The following is a 22875-nucleotide window of genomic DNA, read 5'->3' as shown; positions in this document are numbered from 1 at the left end:
CTTTGCCTTGAGGACATCCTTTGCACACTCTTGGCATTCTCTCAACCAGCTTCATGAGGTAGTCACCTGGAATGTATTTCAATTAACAGGTGTGCCTTGTTAACTTAAATTGGAATTTCTTTCCTCAATGCATTTGAGCCAATCAGATGTGTTGTGGTATACAGAAGATTGCCCCATTGCCCTTAAAAGACAGTCCATATTATGCTAAAAACAACTCAACTAAGCAAAGAGAAACGACAGTCCATATTTGCTTTAAGACATGAAGGTCAGTCAATAGGTAACATTTCAAGAACTTGCAGTCGCAAAAAAACATCAAGTGCTATGATGAAACTGGCTCTTGTGAGGACCGCCACAGGAAAGGAAGACCCATTACCTCGGCATCAGAGGATACGTTCATTAGAGTTACCAGCCTCAGAAATTGCAGCCCATATAAATGTTTCACAGAGTTCAAGTAACAGACACATCTAAACATCAACTGTTCAGAGGAGACTGTGAATCAGGTCTTCATGGTCGAATTGCTGCAAAGAAAACACTGTTAAAAGACACCAATAAGAAGAAGAAGAAAAACATGAGCAATGGACAAAGAAGGAACAAGTGTTTTATTTTTTTCCTTTTTCAGACAACAACAAAATCTCATTTTTTTGCAATAAAGTTTTATTTTAATTGGCTCTAGAAAAACAGGAGGGCGGGGAAAGCGGGGGTGAAGATTTCAACGCTTCCTGATTGGCTGTGGGTTTTATGTTTCTGCTGGGACTGAAGTGTTTAAATAGCCAATCACCGTTGAACTGGCAGTAAGCGTAGTAGTGAGCCTAGCAGTTCATTTCTCTCTTGGTGGAAGCACACAGCGAAGTGACATCGTCCAACCTTTCACCATATTCTGAAATATGGAAGAATCAAGTAGTTAACGTTTACTGAACCTCCTCTTTTGAAGCTTTCTTCCGTCTGATCACTGAGTTCCTAGAGGGCTGACCGGTCCTGGTTTTTTTGACGTTTTTTGCAAGTTTCCTGAACTTTCACTGTCTGACAAGATGAAGTGCATTATCGGCATCGGAGGGTGAGTGTCTTGAAATACCGGTAATATAGCCTACTAGGCCGCAGCACGTGGGACTGGGCGGCTTGTCGGTTATCTTTCTGTCATCGTGGCGACTTTACAGCTCTTCCCTTTTCAGCACTATAATTCCATTGTCTAATAAATACCCCAAATATGATTCTGACATAGCCTCATCGCCCCGGGAGCGAATACCAATATATTTATAACCCATTCTGTCTGTGGCGAAGAGGTTATTTTCCGGTTGTGACAATGTAATACGTGTGCAACCGTCATTAAACGTTGGTGTACATTGTAACGAAATTCACGACAATAATGTTGCCAGCGTCGGGCGATTTAACATTAAAATGTATCATGCGGCGCTAAAAGAATACAAACGTGTGTAAATCGTTATCTGTCCCTCTGCCCACTAGTTGCCATTCATATGTAATGCCAGCGACGTTGTACAATACAGCGTCCTCCCTCGTGGTGTTTTTACCAGATGTGATTGTGTATGTCTTTACAGCGTAACCAACGGGGGAAAGACCACCCTCACCAACAAACTGATCAAGAACCTTCCCAACTGTTGTGTGGTTCATCAGGATGACTTTTTCAAGGTGAGTCTCTTATGAGTGTATTACTATAGCTATTACTGTTGTTATTATGTTGGTCGTTATGCTAGTGATAGAGTAAACGCACATTGCACATGGGCTAGATTCGTCAGAGCTTTGAATCGATATGGATAGAGCAGGTATTTCCTTCAGTGTGTGTTGGGAGAGAGGCGTGAGGGAGGGTTGGCAGACCCTGAGGTGTTCATATGGCAGAATGTTAGAATGTACCTGGGTACATCTCATTCATGTATGTTTCAGCCACAAGATCAGATTGAAGTTGGTGAAGATGGCTTTAAGCAGTATGATGGTAAGACGGGTTCTTTCTGGAAGGGTTGGGGGGGTGAGTCTATGTGTGGGTGTGTAACACACTACTACTTAATACAATCATCATGCTCCTTAACCTAGAAGGTGGATTTTAGCTGTATATCTCTCAATTTCTCACTGTCTCTCTCCCTTTATATGCCTTTATCTTTCCTTCATCCCTCCAGTCATCACTGCCCTCGACATGGACGCCATGATGAGTACCATCTACGCCTGGCTTGATGACCCGGTGAAGTTTGAAAGGTCGCACGGCGTCAACAACACCTTGGATACCGAGATTCTCCCGGAGTCTGACCACAGGGATGAGGGAACTCACATCCTCATCGTGGAAGGATTCCTGCTTTACACCTACGGGTGAGGACTCTTGTCTCTCTCCCCTTCTTCCTCTCCTCCTGCTCCTCAACTCTGGGTGAGGAGAACAGAATGTGTTTCTGTGTCTCTCCTTCTTCCTCTCCTCCTGCTCCTCAACTCTGGGTGAGGAGAACAGAATGTGTTTCTGTGTCTCTCCTTCTTCCTCTCCTCCTGCTCCTCAACTCTGGGTGAGGAGAACAGAATGTGTTTCTGTGTCTCTCCTTCTTCCTCTCCTCCTGCTCCTCAACTCTGGGTGAGGAGGACAGAATGTGTTTCTGTGTCTCAGTAGAACACCAGTAGTTGTAGATCTGGTTCATTTAGCAGCTTTGTAGTTCTATGTAAAGTATGATACCACAGTAATATAGTAGTAACACCAGTAGTTGTAGTTCTATGTAAAGTATGACACCACAGTAATATAGTAGTAACACCAGTAGTTGTAGTTCTATGTAAAGTATGACACCACAGTAATATAGTAGTAACACCAGTAGTTGTAGTTCTATGTAAAGTATGACACCACAGTAATATAGTAGTAGTAACACCAGTAGTTGTAGTTCTATGTAAAGTATGATACCACAGTAATATAGTAGTAACACCAGTAGTTGTAGTTCTATGTAAAGTATGACACCACAGTAATATAGTAGTAACACCAGTAGTTGTAGTTCTATGTAAAGTATGACACCACAGTAATATAGTAGTAACACCAGTAGTTGTAGTTCTATGTAAAGTATGACACCACAGTAATATAGTAGTAACACCAGTAGTTGTAGTTCTATGTAAAGTATGACACCACAGTAATATAGTAGTAACACCAGTAGTTGTAGTTCTATGTAAAGTATGACACCACAGTAATATAGTAGTAACACCAGTAGTTGTAGTTCTATGTAAAGTATGACACCACAGTAATATAGTAGTAACACCAGTAGTTGTAGTTCTATGTAAAGTATGACACCACAGTAATATAGTAGTAACACCAGTAGTTGTAGTTCTATGTAAAGTATGACACCACAGTAATATAGTAGTAGTAACACCAGTAGTTGTAGTTCTATGTAAAGTATGATACCACAGTAATATAGTAGTAACACCAGTAGTTGTAGTTCTATGTAAAGTATGACACCACAGTAATATAGTAGTAGTAACACCAGTAGTTGTAGTTCTATGTAAAGTATGACACCACAGTAATATAGTAGTAGTAACACCAGTAGTTGTAGTTCTATGTAAAGTATGACACCACAGTAATATAGTACACCACAGTAATATAGTAGTAACACCAGTAGTTGTAGTTCTATGTAAAGTATGACACCACAGTAATATAGTAGTAACACCAGTAGTTGTAGTTCTATGTAAAGTATGACACCACAGTAATATAGTAGTAACACCAGTAGTTGTAGTTCTATGTAAAGTATGACACCACAGTAATATAGTAGTAACACCAGTAGTTGTAGTTCTATGTAAAGTATGACACCACAGTAATATAGTAGTAACACCAGTAGTTGTAGTTCTATGTAAAGTATGACACCACAGTAATATAGTAGTAACACCAGTAGTTGTAGTTCTATGTAAAGTATGACACCACAGTAATATAGTAGTAACACCAGTAGTTGTAGTTCTATGTAAAGTATGACACCACAGTAATATAGTAGTAACACCAGTAGTTGTAGTTCTATGTAAAGTATGACACCACAGTAATATAGTAGTAACACCAGTAGTTGTAGTTCTATGTAAAGTATGACACCACAGTAATATAGTAGTAACACCAGTAGTTGTAGTTCTATGTAAAGTATGACACCACAGTAATATAGTAGTAACACCAGTAGTTGTAGTTCTATGTAAAGTATGACACCACAGTAATATAGTAGTAACACCAGTAGTTCTATGTAAAGTATGACACCACAGTAATATAGTAGTAACACCAGTAGTTCTATGTAAAGTATGACACCACAGTAATATAGTAGTAACACCAGTAGTTCTATGTAAAGTATGACACCACAGTAATATAGTAGTAACACCAGTAGTTCTATGTAAAGTATGACACCACAGTAATATAGTAGTAACACCAGTAGTTGTAGTTCTATGTAAAGTATGACACCACAGTAATATAGTAGTAACACCAGTACACTTCATCAATATACAATATTTTGAAATGAAATGCTTTCACACCTATGAGTGAAAAGCCTGTCTGGAGTGTCTGTTCTCTCCCTAAAACTCTGGGTGAGGGGCCGGTCCATTCCACACAGGAGTGAGACGTACTTTCATCTCATTCGGTCAACTTATAAAATGTATAAAACTAAAAATATAATATTTCCAATTCTGTTTGTGTTCCTGCAGACCTTTGATCGATGTACTGAACCAACGCTATTTTATTTCCATTCCATACGAAGTATGCAAAAAGAGGAGGTGGTAAGTTAAACACTGAAACACGGACATATCTACCTGAACATCCAGCTTCTGCTGCTTTACTGTTGTGGAGTAACTTTTCAGCTCATCCCAGGTGTGTCTGTGTGTGTGTATGTCCTGTGTGTGTGTGTGTGTCCTGTGTGTGTGTCCTGCGTGTGTGTTCTGTGTGCAGCTCAAGAAACTACAAGGTACCAGATCCCCCGGGTCTGTTTGATGGTCACGTCTGGCCCATGTACACCAAACACAAGATCATCATGGAAACATCAGGCGTTGATGTTGGTAAGTGTATGTGCACAGTATATCCGTGCTCCCGTTAAATCACGTGTTTGTGATAAATGTGTAATGTGTGTGTGTGTGTGTGTGTGTGTGTGTGTGTACGGCATATCGGTTCTCCTACTTGTGTAATATCTGTTTTCATGTCACTGATTATTTGTGTGGTGTTTACAGTGCAGCTAGATGGAACTAAGTCAAAGGAACATCTGTACAACGCTGTCTATGAAGACGTCCTGAACAACATCCAGAAGTGTCTGTAAGCAACAAAGGTACGCTTCCTTCCTGTCCCACACTCATTATTGTCCCCCTCATGTCAGGCTCAACCTTAAAAACATCACTACCTGTCAATACTAACAAATAGTTGTATGTAAATAAACGTATCATTGTGTGTTTTGTGTGAGAGACTTTTCTTGTGTAAAACAACTAATACTTGTATGTAAAAGTATACTTGGTGTATGTGTTGTAGAAGTCACAACTAATAGATTTGTGTTCTGTGTTCTTCCAGGTCAGTCTATCGGCTGAGAGAAGGCTATATCTGTGCAGGAGGAGAGGAGAGGAGAGGTGTGCCTTGCCTTAAACATTTCTACATCTTTCTGGCCTGCAGCCAGCAACACACTTTCTACCAGCTGCTGCTGCCACCGTGTCATTACTATTTTGTAGTGTAAATTATTCCCTGGCGTTATATGCAGGCATGGTTTTATATCCTCCATATTTATTTCTTTGTTACGAGCCACCAGGCAGTCGGTCACAGAGATGACAGTAGAACAGAGGGTTGCAGCTCAAAGCATAACACCAATAAACAATCCTCCTGCTAAAACACTCTCTGTCTTCTATAACTGTTGGTTTCTACTGTATTATTCAACCTGTTGGCATGAAGTGCATCCCTATACTGTTGAAATGGACCAGGATATGAAGGTTTCCTCCAGTTCTACTGGACATAATGGAGTTTAATCCCATGACTCCATCGCTCCAACTAGACACCTGTTTACTGTGGTAGGACTTCCAGTTCCGCTTCCACCTCCCATTGGCAGTGTGTTTACATCTGAGTCAGACACATCCCCAGCCAGCCAGGGCAGAGCTAACTGCTCGTTGTGGTTTTCCCTTTCCAACACTGTCTTTTCTTACATGCTGTAACCTGAGGAGGGACACCACTAAACACAGGTCCTCGCGACATCGCTCGCTATCTATCCCCGCAGCAACAGTTGGCGCGGGTGATAGCAGGGTGTGATCACGAGACTACCCTGTGACCTAGACAACCAGCAAGATCTGCTTCACCGGAAAATCCACCCTCAAAGTTCATGACGTGTTGCTGCTTTTTTCGCTGAATTTAGTCACACTGTACAGTATGCTTATATGTAGAGTTTTAACTTCATAGATAGTAGATTGTAGAACTTCCATGTAACAAACTGAACTCCAGGTAAGGACTGCTACACCACCAGCTCATGCTCTGTTGCTATTGGCTAGTCACGCTGAGTTTGTTGACATTGCTGTCTCATTGGCAACAAGTAGCTCATTACATTTAGTACATTCTAGACTAAAACACTGCTGTCCCAGGATATATGGCAAGGTTGTTTTGTTACTGAAGGAACTTCAGCAACTCTTGGATGACAGTGAACCAAAACTAAGGAAGAATGTTGTTTTGTTCAACAGATAATGACATAGTAAAATATTTGATTTTGGCTAGATTTCCATGTGCAACTGTTCAGAGAAGACTACACAGTGTGTTTTTGGATCTAGCCCCAGACCATTAGTCCACTGACATGTTGTGTGCAGCAGAGTTAGGCCACACTGAATTACTCTGCTTCACTAATGAAACGTGACAGCTCCGTTTGTATTCCACCAGGCTATGGAAAGAGAGCAAACTGACCTACGACTGGGAGAGGTAGAGACCATGTTTGCATCCCAAATGGCAGACTATTCCCTATATAGTGCACTACTTTTGACCAGAGCCAAACAGCCCTTTCAAAACACATTTCAAGTAAACGGTGAATAAGACAAATAGGCCTATAAACTGACCTTTTAATCTGTTAAATTAAATATTTTAGTCTGCTATTTGATAAATGAAAAGGTTGAACTTGAAATGGATGAGAACGAGTGTAAGTAATGCCATAAAGATTTCCCCATAGGACTCCTATGATAGTAGAGGTGCCACCTTTAATTATTCAACTGATGCAGTAGAAGTTGCTTACTGTACACATACTTTATATAAGGGGCATTTTGCAGATCACGTCCAGATACACATGACTTTCCTAGCTCTCTGCTAAATAGGACTATGTCCACATATGTCTTAAATATGTCCTTCATATGCACTCAATGTAAAGCATGTCTTCCCTGTAATGGGAATAAGATGTCAGAAGTATAAGTCATGTTGCAGTGGAAGGAAAAGGCCCTCATCACCAACCCACATCAGAACCCTGAACCAGACAGAACGTCTTGGGCCATGGGGATGTGAGTCAGCATGCAGGGCAGATCGCTAGGCGAGTTGAGGTGGGGAATTTTCCAGGGAAGTTTTTTTCTCTCTGGTTGTAGAGGCGTGTTATGTAACACGTGCTGATAAAATAGGACACAGCCAAATATGAGGACAAGCATTGGCCTCTTGCCCACTTTTCAAATGAACAGAGTTCAGCTGTTTGTCTCTCCCATTGAATGTGTCCATACATTATGAGCTTTGTCTCTATATGCACTTTGGGGATGTAAGGAAATGACATGTATACCGTACACACACATACAAACACACAGTCCTGCACACACACTGTATATGCTCCACACAGCGCAGTGACAAGATCCACACACACATGGCCTCCATTGACACATTTGAACTTGCTATTTGTGTGAGTGTATGTTGGATGGGTCACCAGAGTCACCCTGAGCTCCTCCAACAACACACACCACAATAACATAACTCCCCTCATACACTCCCCCATGACATCACAATACAATAACCCAGGTGGGCACAAACACACACATACCCACACACACAATCATAACTCTGTCTCTGTTCCAGGTGCATTCTGCCACATTCATACCATTGTATCAATTATGCCATTACATTCACCTCAAACTGAATTTAATTAAAGTTGCAACCTTTGAAAACAAAACTTGGTCATATCAGGAGAAAGTGGTTATTATATAATAATTAAACATGCTTTAGTTTCTTTGAAATTAATCTCTAACCAATCATCATCAATTGTTTTGAATTATTTGAAATACCAGAAAGCACATAATTCCTCAGTAAATACCAGGAAGTTACTGAAACAGTGAACTAAGGTAAGGGCAGTGTAACCTAACAGTCACTGTGTCTCCTGGCGACCAGACAGAGCGTGTCTGAACAGGCAATGCCTGTCTGATGACATTCAGACAAACAGCTTCAGTGTGTGTTTGTGTGTAATGTAATGGATGGAGAGAGAGCGTGCTCAGTCCCACTAGGACAGAGAGAGAAACATACTGTCCTGCAGCAGCTGCTGTGAGGGAGCCACAAGCACATGGAAACATCCTCACTTTGTCAGTCTTGGTTTTATCTCATTGCAATGTAAAGCTGTGGAAGTAGCCTACATGTGCATTGTACTGTATGTGTGTGTGTGTGTGCGTACACGCATATGTGCGTGTGTGTGTGAGCAGTGTAGCGGTAAGCAGTCTATCTTGTTGCAATCCTAACCACTCCAGGAATTTCCTAGTGGCTATTTTAGCAGCTCACCGGAGCCACATGATTACGCTTTACAAACCGACCCTGCAGGGGAGAGAATTAACATGGCTACCAGCAAACCGACCCTGCAGGGGAGAGAATTAACATGGCTACCAGAAAACCGACCCGGCAGGGGAGAGAATTAACATGGCTACCAGAAAACCGACCCTGCAGGGGAGAGAATTAACATGGCTACCAGCAAACCGACCCTGCAGGGGAGAGAATTAACATGGCTACCAGCAAACCGACCCGGCAGGGGAGAGAATTAACATGGCTACCAGCAAACCGACCCTGCAGGGGAGAGAATTAACATGGCTACCAGCAAACCGACCCTGCAGGGGAGAGAATTAACATGGCTACCAGCAAACCGACCCGGCAGGGGAGAGAATTAACATGGCTACCAGCAAACCGACCCGGCAGGGGAGAGAATTAACATGGCTACCAGCAAACCGACCCGTCAGGGGAGTAAATTAAAATGGCTACCAGCAAACCGACCCGGCAGGGGAGAGAATTAACATGCTACCAGCAAACCGACCCGGCAGGGGAGAGAATTAACATGGCTACCAGCAAACCGACCCTGCAGGGGAGAGAATTAACATGGCTACCAGCAAACCGACCCGGCAGGGGAGTAAATTAACATGGCTACCAGCAAACCGACCCTGCAGGGGAGAAAATTAACATGCTACCAGCAAACCGACCCTGCAGGGGAGAGAATTAACATGGCTACCAGCAAACCGACCCTGCAAGGGAGAGAATTAACATGCTACCAGCAAACCGACCCTGCAGGGGAGAGAATTACCATGGCTACCAGCAAACCGACCCTGCAGGGGAGAGAATGAACATGCTACCAGCAAGCTGGACCAAGTGGGTCCTGTGTCATTATAAAATCTCACAAGATCAAATGGGGAACGTGTGAATCTGTGATTTAATGACTGAGATAAATGATTAAAGTAATCTTTATCATGTATGATGCAATATCCAGTATGTGTATTAAATGGTGTTACAGTAAAGTTCTTGAAGAAGACGTTACAGAATGTCATAATAACTGAATAGGCCATATGAACTGTTGGCACAGTTGTAATTTAGCAGCACATCTACCCGTATCCTGCACACTGAAATAAATGTATCTGTCAACGCCAAACCTTTCCACCGCAATCTACACTGCTGGGCTCAGTAAAACACACTTCAGATAACACCGTACTTTATATCCCTAAAGCATACATTCACACACACAACCCAACACACGTACCCACACACTCACACAACCCACCACACGTACCCACACACTCACACAGCCCACCACACGTACCCACACACTCACACAGCCCACCACACGTACCCACACACTCACACAACCCACCACACGTACCCACACACTCACACAACCCACCACACGTACCCACACACTCACACAACCCACCACACGTACCCACACACTCACACAAACCACCACACGTACCCACACACTCACACAACCCACCACACGTACCCACACACTCACACAACCCACCCCATGTACCCACACACTCACACAACCCACCACACGTACCCACACACTCACACAAACCACCACACGTACCCACACACTCACACAACCCACCACACGTACCCACACACTCACACAACCCACCCCATGTACCCACACACTCGCATTCGTACTCACACAACCCACCACACGTACCCACAAACTCACATTCATACCCACACTTACACAACCCACCACACGTACCCACACACTCACACAGCCCACCACACGTACCCACACACTCACACAACCCACCACACGTACCCACACACTCACACAGCCCACCACACGTACCCACACACTCACACAGCCCACCACACGTACCCACACACTCACATTCATACCCACACTTACACAACCCACCACACGTACCCACACACTCACACAGCCCCACCACACTCACATTCGTACCCACACGTTTACACAACCCACCACACGTACCCACACACTCACATTCGTACCCACACTCACACAACCCACCACACGTACCCACACACTCACATTCGTACCCATACGCTCACACAACCCACCACTCATACAGTATCCGGTACACTCCCACAACCCCCTACTAGTACCCCAGCATGACGTAACTTTAAAACGAGGTGGAAATGTTCTAGGTCAAAGAGAAGACATCACAGATAAAGAGGCCTTTTCTGTTACCACACAATGTTCTGGAGATACATTAGAAGAAGGCTCTCTGTGTATATGAGATAGAGTGCACTGTGTGAGAGCGTCAGATAAGCAGTTATGGAAGAAGTGGTGCTCCTCTTTGGAAGAAAATGTCTATAATTGCAGCCCTGCGGAGCTGGCTGCCCTGGAACGCCCCCTGACTACAAACTGCTCTGCACCTCTCTCTCATTCCCTTTCTCTCTTTCTTTTTCTCTCTCTGCCACTCTGTCTCCTTACCTCTACAATCATAGAAAATAAGGTGCTATATAGAACCCTAACCTCTTCGGCTGTCCCCATAGTAGAACCCTTTGAAGAACCCTCTAAGAACCCAAAAATCGTAGTGCAAAGAGTATACCTTGCCCCCCTTTGTCTAGTCTATACAGATCAACCATAACCCCTGGGCTGGGCTGGCTGTGGAGACCTGGAGTTATCTCAACCACACTGACCACTAACGGCCCAAGAGCCAGACATAGTGGATGTTACTCTGTCTCGTGTCTTTCCTTCACCACCTCTCCTCTCTATGTCTCTCTCTGTCTCTACCTCACACACTCTCTCTCCTCTACCTCCCCTCTCTCTTCACCCCCTCCCACTCTCCCCTGTCTGTTCTGTGGGATGCAGCAGGATAAGCAGTAGTCAGTCTGTGGTCATCTCAGAAAGAGAATAAACAAGAGTATAAATTCAAGTGGAGACTGGTGGCTAACTCTGCTCTACTGTTAAAGGTTTGTTTTAGACCGGAGAGTATCTACCCATATATTCACGTGCATGCATATCATATACTTATATGTACATACAGTACACACACACACACACACACACACACACACACACACACACACACACACACACACACACACACACACACACACACACACACACACACACACACACACACACACACACACACACACACACACACACACACCTGTCTTAAGGCCAGCCACTAGACCAGAACCCAGCAACATCTCTCCTGGCCTCTGAGGTGACTGTGTATCTGCAGACACAACAGAAAGACGTCTGTCTGAAAAACTCTCTGATTCTCACAAAGTACACAGTCAACATTCTCCTTCTCTCTTTTTCTCCCTCTCTCTCTCCTTCTCTGTTAACCAACATAGAGCAATAACAAGGGCAGGACACATTGGTATCAAATCATCCTTCCCCTCCACCACAGTAACCCAGCTCTTCAATGCGTCTCTCTCTCCGTGCGTAGGGCACATTGCATACTTACCAATTTAACAGCAGCCGATCCCATCCCACTGAAACCAGGCTGATTTATAAAATCTGCTGTTTCTAATGGGCTTTTTACTGAAGCCTTGTTTTGAGGACTCACAGAAGTTGTTTTTGTGGGAAACAAAAAAATGAGTTTAAAATGAAGGCCGATACAACATGAGGGCTAGAGAGAGTTAACGCAGTACTAACTAATCCAGCTAACCAAACACTAACTGCAACCAAAGGCCAAGTTGAGGGTAAACCCAGCACTTGGCTAGCCAACTCAGGGCTGATACAGTAAAGGGTTAACCCAGAGTCAGGGTTGGTGGTAAAAGTCTATACCTCCTGGGGTTCACCAGAGTCTGTGTTGGTGGTAAAAGTCTATACCTCCTGGGGTTCACCAGAGTCTGTGTTGGTGGTAAAAGTCTATACCTCCTGGGGTTCACCAGAGTCTGTGTTGGTGGTAAAAGTCTATACCTCCTGGGGTTCACCAGAGTCTGTTTGGTGGTAAAAGTCTATACCTCCTGGGGTTCACCAGAGTCTGTGTTGGTGGTAAAAGTCTATACCTCCTGGGGTTCACCAGAGTCTGTGTTGGTGGTAAAAGTCTATACCTCCTGGGGTTCACCAGAGTCTGGGTTGGTGGTAAAAGTCTATACCTCCTGGGGTTCACCAGAGTCTGGGTTGGTGGTAAAAGTCTATACCTCCTGGGGTTCACCAGAGTCTGTGTTGGTGGTAAAAGTCTATACCTCCTGGGGTTCACCAGAGTCTGTGTTGGTGGTAAAAGTCTATACCTCCTGGGGTTCACCAGAGTCTGTGTTGGTGGTAAAAGTCTATACCTCCTGGGGTTCACCAGAGTCTGTGTTGGTGGTAAATGTGAAACTATACCAGAGGGTTCACCAGAGTCCTGGGGTTCAACCTCCTGGGGTTCACAGAGTCTGTGTTGGTGGTAAAGTCTATACCTCCTGGGGTTCAGAGTCTGTGTTGGTGGTAGTCTACCTCCTGGGGTTCACCAGAGTTGTGTTGGTGGTAAAAGTCTATACCTCCTGGGGTTCACCAGAGTCTGTGTTGGTGGTAAAAGTCTATACCTCCTGGGGTTCACCAGAGTCTGTGTTTGTGTAACACATGGTAAAACCAGTCACCTCTATAACAACAGATGGTCTTATCACTGGTGGTAAACCTATACCTCCTGGGGTTAACAACTGTGTTGGTGGTAAAAGTCTATACCTCTGGGGATACAGACAACCCTTCACCTCTATAAAACTATCTCCTCGATAACAGACCCTTCACCTCTATAACAAAATCTATACTATAACAACCCCTCCTCTATAAAAACACATCTCACATCTCCCTCACCTCTAGATAAAAACACATCTCCTCTATAACAACCCTTCACCTATAACCTCCACTCCTCTATAACAACACTCACCTCTATAAAACACATCTATAACAACCCTTCACACATCTCTATAACAACTGTGTTTGTATAACAACAAGCTATACTCCTGCAACACATCTCCTCTATAACAACACCCTCACCTCTATAACAACACATCTATAACAACACACTGAGATAACAACACATCTATAACATTACACACATCTCCTCTATAACAACACATCTCTATAACAACCCTTCACCTATAACACTGATAACAACACATCTCCTCTATAAGACCTTCAGCCTATAAGACAACAACTATGTAACAATAGGTTAACCATTTTGAGATACAGACAACCCTTCACCTCTATAACAACACATCTCCTCTATAACAACACATCATAACAACCCTTCACCTCTATAACAACACATCTCCTCTATAACAACACATCTTCACCTCTATAAACAACACATCTCAACCCTCTATAAACAACACATCATAACAACACATCTCTATAACAACACATCTCCTCTATAACAACCCTTCACCTCTATAACAACACATCTCCTCTATAACAACACATCTCCTCTATAACAACACATCTCCTCTATAACAACACATCTCCTCTATAACAACCCTTCACCTCTATAACAACACATCTCCTCTATAACAACCCTTCACCTCTATAACAACACATCTCCTCTATAACAACCCTTCACCTCTATAACAACACATCTCCTCTATAACAACACATCACCTCTATAACAACACATCTCCTCTATAACAACACTTCTCCTCTATAACAACACATCTCCTCTATAACAACCCTTCACCTCTATAACAACACATCTCCTCTATAACAACACATCTCCTCTATAACAACACATCACCTCTATAACAACACATCTCCTCTATAACAACACATCTCCTCTATAACAACACATCTCCTCTATAACAACCCTTCACCTCTATAACAACCCTTCACCTCTATAACAACCCTTCACCTCTATAACAACACATCTCCTCTATAACAACACATCTCCTCTATAACAACCCTTCACCTCTATAACAACCCTTCACCTCTATAACAACACATCTCCTCTATAACAACACATCTCTATAACAACACATCTCCTCTATAACAACACATTCCTCTATAACAACACATCTCCTCTATAACAACACATCTCCTCTATAACAACACTTCTCTATAACAACACATCTCCTCTATAACAACACATCTCCTCTATAACAACACATCTCCTCTATAACAACACATCTCCTCTATAACAACACATTCACTCTATAACAACACATCTCCTCTATAACAACACATCTCTATAACAACACATCTCACTCTATAACAACACATCTCCTCTATAACAACACATCTCCTCTATAACAACACATCTCAACTCTATAACAACATTCTCTTAACAACACATCTCCTCTATAACACCTCTATAACAACCCTTCACCTCTATAACAACACATCTCCTCTATAACAACACTTCACCTCTATAACAACACATCTCCTCTATAACAACCCTTCACCTCTATAACAACACATCTCCTCTATAACAACACATCACCTCTATAACAACACATCTCCTCTATAACAACACTTCACCTCTATAACAACACATCACCTCTATAACAACACATCTCCTCTATAACAACACATCTCCTCTATAACAACCCTTCACCTCTATAACAACCCTTCACCTCTATAACAACACATCTCTATAACAACCCTTCACCTCTATAACAACACATCTCCTCTATAACAACACATCTCCTCTATAACAACACACCTCTATAACAACCCTTCACCTCTATAACAACCCTTCACCTCTATAACAACACATCTCCTCTATAACAACACATCTCCTCTATAACAACACATCTCCTCTATAACAACCCTTCACCTCTATAACAACACATCTCCTCTATAACAACACATCTCCTCTATAACAACACATCTCCTCTATAACAACACATCTCCTCTATAACAACACATCTCCTCTATAACAACACATCTCCTCTATAACAACACTTCTCCTCTATAACAACACATCTCCTCTATAACAACACATCTCCTCTATAACAACACATCTCCTCTATAACAACACATCACCTCTATAACAACACATCACCTCTATAACAACCCTTCACCTCTATAACAACACATCTCCTCTATAACAACACATCACCTCTATAACAACACATCTCACCTCTATAACAACCCTTATAACACCTCTATATAACAACACATCTCCTCTATAACAACACATCTCTATAACAACACCCTCTATAACAACACATCTATAACAACACATCACCTCTATAACAACACATCACCTCTATAACAACACATCTCTATAACAACCCTTCACCTCTATAACAACACATCTCCTCTATAACAACACATCTCACCATCTATAACAACACATCTCCTCTATAACAACACATCACCTCTATAACAACACATCTCCTCTATAACAACACATTCACCTCTATAACAACACATCACTCTATAACAACACATAACTCACTCTATAACAACACATCTCTCTATAACAACCCTTCACCTCTATAACAACACTCCTTCTACCTCTATAACAACACATCTCCTCTATAACAACACACCTCTATAACAACCATCTCTCTATAACAACAACACTATAACAACACATCTCTCTATAACAACACATCTCCTCTATAACAACACATCTCCTCTATAACAACACATAACAACCCTTCACTCTATAACAACACATCTCTCTATAACAACCCTTCACCTCTATAACAACCCTTCACCTCTATAACAACACATCTCACTCTATAACAACACATCAACCTCTATAACAACACTTCACCTCTATAACACCTCTATAACAACACATCTCCTCTATAACAACACATCTCCTCTATAACAACACATCTCTATAACAACCCTTCACCTCTATAACAACCCTTCACCTCTATAACAACCCTTCACCTCTATAACAACACATCTCCTCTATAACAACCTTCATCACCTCTATAACAAACACATCACCTCTATAACAACACATCACCTCTATAACAACACATCACCTCTATAACAACACATCTCCTCTATAACAACACATCAACCCTCTATAACAACACATCTCACTCTATAACAACACATCTCACTCTATAACAACACATCTCCTCTATAACAACACATCTCCTCTATAACAACACCTCTCACCTCTATAACAACCCTTCATAACAACTCTATAAACAACCCTTCACCTCTATAACAACACATCTCTATAACAACACATCTATAACAACACATCTCCTCTATAACAACCCTTCACCTCTATAACAACACATCTCCTCTATAACAACACCTATCTCCTCTATAACAACCCATCTCCTCTATAACAACCCTTCAACCTCTATAACAACCCTTCTATAACAACCATCTCTATAACAACACATCTCCTCTATAACAACACATCTCCTCTATAACAACACATCTCCTCTATAACAACACATCTCACCTCTATAACAACACATCTCCTCTATAACAACATCCTCTATAACACCCTTCACCTCTATAACAATAACAACCCTCTCACCTCTATAACAACCCTTCACCTCTATAACAACCCTTCACCTCTATAACAACACATCTCTATAACAACCTCTATAACAACACATCTCCTCTATAACAACTCCTCTATAACAACACATCTCCTATAACAACTATAACAACCCATCTCCTCTATAACAACCCTTCACCTCTATAACAACCCTTCACCTCTATAACAACACATCTCCTCTATAACAACACATCACCTCTATAACAACACATAACTCCTCTATAACAACACATCTCTCTATAACAACACATAACAACCATCACCTCAACCATATAACAACACATCTCCTCTATAACAACCATCACCTCTATAACAACACATCACCTCTATAACAACCCTTCACCAACCCTTCACCTCTATAACAACCCATTCACTCTATAACAACACATCTCCTCTATAACAACACATCTCCTCTATAACAACACTTCACCTCTATAACAACACATCTCCTCTATAACAACACATCTCCTCTATAACAACACATCTCCTCTATAACAACACATCTCCTCTATAACAACACATCTCCTCTATAACAACACATCTCCTCTATAACAACACATCTCCTCTATAACAACACATCTCCTCTATAACAACACATCTCCTCTATAACAACACATCTCCTCTATAACAACACATCTCCTCTATAACAACACATTCACCTCTATAACAACCCTCACCTCTATAACAACCCTTCACCTCTATAACAACCCTTCACCTCTATAACAACACATCTCCTCTATAACAACACATCTCCTCTATAACAACACATCTCCTCTATAACAACACATCTCCTCTATAACAACCCTTCACCTCTATAACAACCCTTCACCTCTATAACAACCCTTCACCTCTATAACAACCATCTCCTCTATAACAACCCTTCACCTCTATAACAACACATCTCCTCTATAACAACCCTTCTCCTCTATAACAACACATCTCCTCTATAACAACCCTTCACCTCTATAACAACACATCTTCACCTCTATAACAACCCTTCACCTCAACACATATAACAACACATCTCTCAACCTCTATAACAACACATCTCCTCTATAACAACAACACATCAACACACTCTCTATAACAACACATCTCCTCTATAACAACACATCTCTATAACAACCCTTCACCTCTATAACAACACATAACAACACATCTCCTCTATAACAACACATCTTCACTCTATAACAACCATCTCTATAACAACACCTCTATAACAACCCTCACTCTATAACAACCCTTCACCTCTATAACAACACTCTATAACAACACATCTATAACAACCCATTCATAACAACACTCTCTATAACAACACATCACCTCTATAACAACCATTCACCTCTATAACAACACATCTATAACAACACACCTCTATAACATAACAACTCCTCTCTCCTCTATAACAACACATCTCCTATATAACAACCATAACAACCCTATAAACAACACATTCTCCTCTATAACAACACATCTCCTCTATAACAACACATCTCCTCTATAACAACACATCTCCTCTCAACACATCTATAACAACACATCTCCTCTATAACAACCCACCTTCAACCCTCTCTATAACAACCCTTCACCTCTATAACAACATAACAACCATCTCCTCTATAACAACCCTTCACCTCTATAACAACACCTCTATAACAACACATCTCCTCTATAACAACACATCTCCTCTATAACAACACATCTATAACAACACATCTATAACAACACATCTCCTCTATAACAACACATCTCTATAACAACATCTCACTCTATAACAACCATCACCTCTATAACAACCCTTCACCTCTATAACAACACATAACTCCTCTATAACAACACATCACCTCTATAACAACCATCAAACATCACATCTCCTCTATAACAACACATCTCCCTCTATAACAACACATAACTCCTCTATAACAACACATCTCTCTATAACAACACTTCACCTATAACTATAACAACCCTTCACCTCTATAACAACCCTTCACCTCTATAACAACACATCTCCTCTATAACAACACATCTCTCACATCTCTATAACAACCCTTCACCTCTATAACAACACTTCTCCTCTATAACAAACAACATCACCTCTATAACAACACATCATAACAACCCTTCACCTCTATAACAACACATCTCCTCTATAACAACACATCTCCTCTATAACAACACATCTCCTCTATAACAACACATCTCCTCTATAACAACACATCTCTCTATAACAACACATCTCCTCTATAACAACCCTTCAACAACACATCTATAAACAACCCTTCACCTCTATAACAACCATCTCTATAACAACCCTTCACCTCTATAACAACACATCTCCTCTATAACAACACATCTCCTCTATAACAACCCTTCACCTCTAACAACCCTAACAACACATCTCCTCTATAACAACACATAACTCCTCTATAACAACACATCTCCTCTATAACAACACTCACCTCTATAACAACCCTTCACCTCTATAACAACCCTTCACCTCTATAACAACCCTTCTCCTCTATAACAACCCTTCACCTCTATAACAACCCTTCTCTATAACAACACATCTCCTCTATAACAACACATCTCCTCTATAACAACACATCTCCTCTATAACAACCCTTATAACAACCTCTATAACAACCCTTCACCTCTATAACAACACATCTCCTCTATAACAACCCTTCACCTCTATAACAACCCTTCACCTCTATAACAACACATCTCCTCTATAACAACCCTTCACCTCTATAACAACCCTTCTCCTCTATAACAACCCTTCTCCTCTATAACAACCCTTCACAACTCTATAACAACACTTCACTCTATAACAACACATCTCCTCTATAACAACACATCTATAACAACACATCTCTATAACAACACATCTCCTCTATAACAACACATCTCCTCTATAACAACACATCTCTATAACAACACATCACATCTCCTCTATAACAACACATCTCCTCTATAACAACACATCTCCTCTATAACAACCCTTCACCTCTATAACAACCCTTCACTCTATAACAACCCTTCACCTCTATAACACATAACAACCTCTATAACAACACATCTCCTCTATAACAACACATCTCCTCTATAACAACCCTTCACTCTATAACAACCCTTCTCCTCTATAACAACCATCTCCTCTATAACAACACATCTCCTCTATAACAACACATCTCCTCTATAACAACACATTCACTCTATAACAACACATCTCCTCTATAACAACACATCTCCTCTATAACAACACATCTCCTCTATAACAACACATAACAACCTCTCCTCTATAACAACACATTCTCCTCTATAACAACTATAACAACACATCTCACCTCTATAACAACCATCTTCCTCTATAACAACCTTCTATAACAACAACATCTCCTCTATAACAACACATCTCCTCTATAACAACACTTCACCTCTATAACAACACATCTCCTCTATAACAACACATCTCCTCTATAACAACCCTCTATAACAACCCTTCACCTCTATAACAACCCTTCACCTCTATAACAACCCTTCACCTCTATAACAACACATCTCCTCTATAACAACACATCTCCTCTATAACAACCCTTCACCTCTATAACAACACATCTCCTCTATAACAACCCTTCACCTCTATAACAACACATCTCCTCTATAACAACCCTTCACCTCTATAACAACACATCTCCTCTATAACAACACATCTCCTCTATAACAACACATCTCCTCTATAACAACACATCTCCTCTATAACAACACATCTCTATAACAACCCTTCACCTCTATAACAACACATCTCCTCTATAACAACACATCACCTCTATAACAACACATCTCCTCTATAACAACACATCTCCTCTATAACAACACATCTCCTCTATAACAACACATCTCCTCTATAACAACACATCTCCTCTATAACAACCCTTCACCTCTATAACAACCCTTCACCTCTATAACAACCCTTCACCTCTATAACAACACATCTCCTCTATAACAACCCTTCACCTCTATAACAACACATCTCCTCTATAACAACACATCTCCTCTATAACAACCCATCTCTATAACAACACATCTCCTCTATAACAACACATCTCCTCTATAACAACACATCTCCTCTATAACAACCCTTCACCTCTATAACAACCCTTCACCTCTATAACAACACATCTCCTCTATAACAACACATCACCTCTATAACAACACATCTCCTCTATAACAACACATCTCCTCTATAACAACACATCTCCTCTATAACAACACATCTCAACCATCTATAACAACACATAACAACACATCTCTATAACAACCCTTCAACAACACATCTCTAAACAACAATAACAACCTTCACCTCTATAACAACAACATAACAACCTTCACCTCTATAACAACCATCACTCTATAACAACACATTCACCTCTATAACAACACATCTCTCTATAACAACACATCACCTCTATAACAACACATCTCCTCTATAACAACACATCACCTCTATAACAACACATCTCCTCTATAACAACACATCTCCTCTATAACAACACATCTCCTCTATAACAACACATCACCTCTATAACAACACATCTCCTCTATAACAACACATCTCCTCTATAACAACCCATCTCCTCTATAACAACCCTTCACCTCTATAACAACCCTTCACCTCTATAACAACACATCTCCTCTATAACAACACATCTCCTCTATAACAACCCTTCACCTCTATAACAACACATCTCCTCTATAACAACACATCTCTATAACAACACATCTCCTCTATAACAACACATCTCCTCTATAACAACCTTCACCTCTATAACAACCCTTCACCTCTATAACAACCCTTCACCTCTATAACAACACATCTCCTCTATAACAACACATCTCTCTATAACAACCCATTCACCTCTATAACAACACATCTCCTCTATAACAACCCTTCAACACATCTCCTCTATAACAACACATATAACAACACATCTCCTTAACAACCTCTATAACAACCCTTCACTCTATAACAACCCTTCACCTATAACAACCCTTCACCTCTATAACAACACATCTCTATAACAACACATCTCAACACATCACTTCTATAACAACCCTTCACCTCTATAACAACCCTTCATCTCTCTATAACAACCCTTCACCTCTATAACAACCCTTCACCTCTATAACAACACATCTCCTCTATAACAACACATCTCCTCTATAACAACACATCTCCTCTATAACAACCCTTCACCTCTATAACAACCCTTCACCTCTATAACAACCCTTCTCCTCTATAACAACACATCTCCTCTATAACAACACATCTCCTCTATAACAACCCTTCACCTCTATAACAACCCTTCTCCTCTATAACAACCCTTCACCTCTATAACAACACATCTCCTCTATAACAACACATCTCCTCTATAACAACACATCTCCTCTATAACAACACATCTCCTCTATAACAACACATCTCCTCTATAACAACACACCTCTATAACAACACATCTCCTCTATAACAACACATCTCCTCTATAACAACACATCTCCTCTATAACAACACATCTCCTCTATAACAACACATCTCCTCTATAACAACACATCACCTCTATAACAACACTATAACAACACATCTCTATAACAACCCTTCACCTCTATAACAACACATCTTCACCTCTATAACAACACATCTCCTCTATAACAACCCTTCACCTCTATAACAACACATCTCCTCTATAACAACACTATAACAACCCATCTCCTCTATAACAACCCTTCACCTCTATA

The 22875-nt window shown here is 41.1% G+C and overlaps 1 protein-coding gene and 2 long non-coding RNA genes across 4 annotated transcripts; 1 reads left to right on the top strand and 2 right to left on the bottom strand.

Moving 5' to 3' along the window:
• The first annotated feature begins 784 nt into the window (after positions 1-784).
• mibp2 (muscle-specific beta 1 integrin binding protein 2) lies at positions 785-5794 on the top strand. Of its 2 annotated transcripts, XM_052516804.1 has the most exons (8): positions 785-1054; positions 1554-1644; positions 1897-1945; positions 2127-2313; positions 4636-4707; positions 4877-4983; positions 5152-5246; positions 5483-5794. In XM_052516804.1, the coding sequence occupies exons 1-7, from the start codon at positions 1029-1031 to the stop codon at positions 5235-5237; spliced, it is 618 nt and encodes a 205-aa protein (XP_052372764.1). In that variant the 5' UTR covers positions 785-1028; the 3' UTR covers positions 5238-5246; positions 5483-5794. The 2 variants fall into 2 exon arrangements, with proteins under 2 accessions (XP_052372764.1, XP_052372765.1); XM_052516805.1 differs by lacking the exon at positions 1897-1945.
• Positions 5795-10532: 4738 nt separating this feature from the next.
• On the bottom strand, positions 10533-13176 carry LOC127929145 (uncharacterized). Its single transcript, XR_008133376.1, has 4 exons — positions 13100-13176; positions 12761-12895; positions 12581-12670; positions 10533-12536 (listed from the first exon to the last, which is right to left on the bottom strand). It is a non-coding gene; the product is annotated as an uncharacterized LOC127929145 (long non-coding RNA).
• A 774-nt stretch (positions 13177-13950) lies between these two features.
• LOC127929152 (uncharacterized) lies at positions 13951-22563 on the bottom strand. The gene is made up of 9 exons (XR_008133456.1): positions 22261-22563; positions 21546-21811; positions 21246-21356; positions 20606-21058; positions 19788-19825; positions 17792-17905; positions 15272-15575; positions 14272-14518; positions 13951-14081 (listed from the first exon to the last, which is right to left on the bottom strand). It is a non-coding gene; the product is annotated as an uncharacterized LOC127929152 (long non-coding RNA).
• Positions 22564-22875: the final 312 nt, after the last annotated feature.

This window comes from Oncorhynchus keta, unplaced genomic scaffold (genome assembly GCF_023373465.1).
Source record: "Oncorhynchus keta strain PuntledgeMale-10-30-2019 unplaced genomic scaffold, Oket_V2 Un_scaffold_5444_pilon_pilon, whole genome shotgun sequence".
Classification (NCBI taxonomy): domain Eukaryota; kingdom Metazoa; phylum Chordata; class Actinopteri; order Salmoniformes; family Salmonidae; genus Oncorhynchus; species Oncorhynchus keta.
This window is presented reverse-complemented; position numbering and strand designations above follow the sequence as displayed.

Coding starts and splice junctions, on each gene's coding strand:
- mibp2 (XM_052516804.1), top strand. CDS start 1,029: ATGAAGTGCATTATCGGCATCGGAGG. Junction 4,708..4,876: donor GTATGCAAAAAGAGGAGGTG/GTAAGTTAAACA, acceptor TTCTGTGTGCAG/CTCAAGAAACTACAAGGTAC. Junction 4,984..5,151: donor AACATCAGGCGTTGATGTTG/GTAAGTGTATGT, acceptor TGGTGTTTACAG/TGCAGCTAGATGGAACTAAG.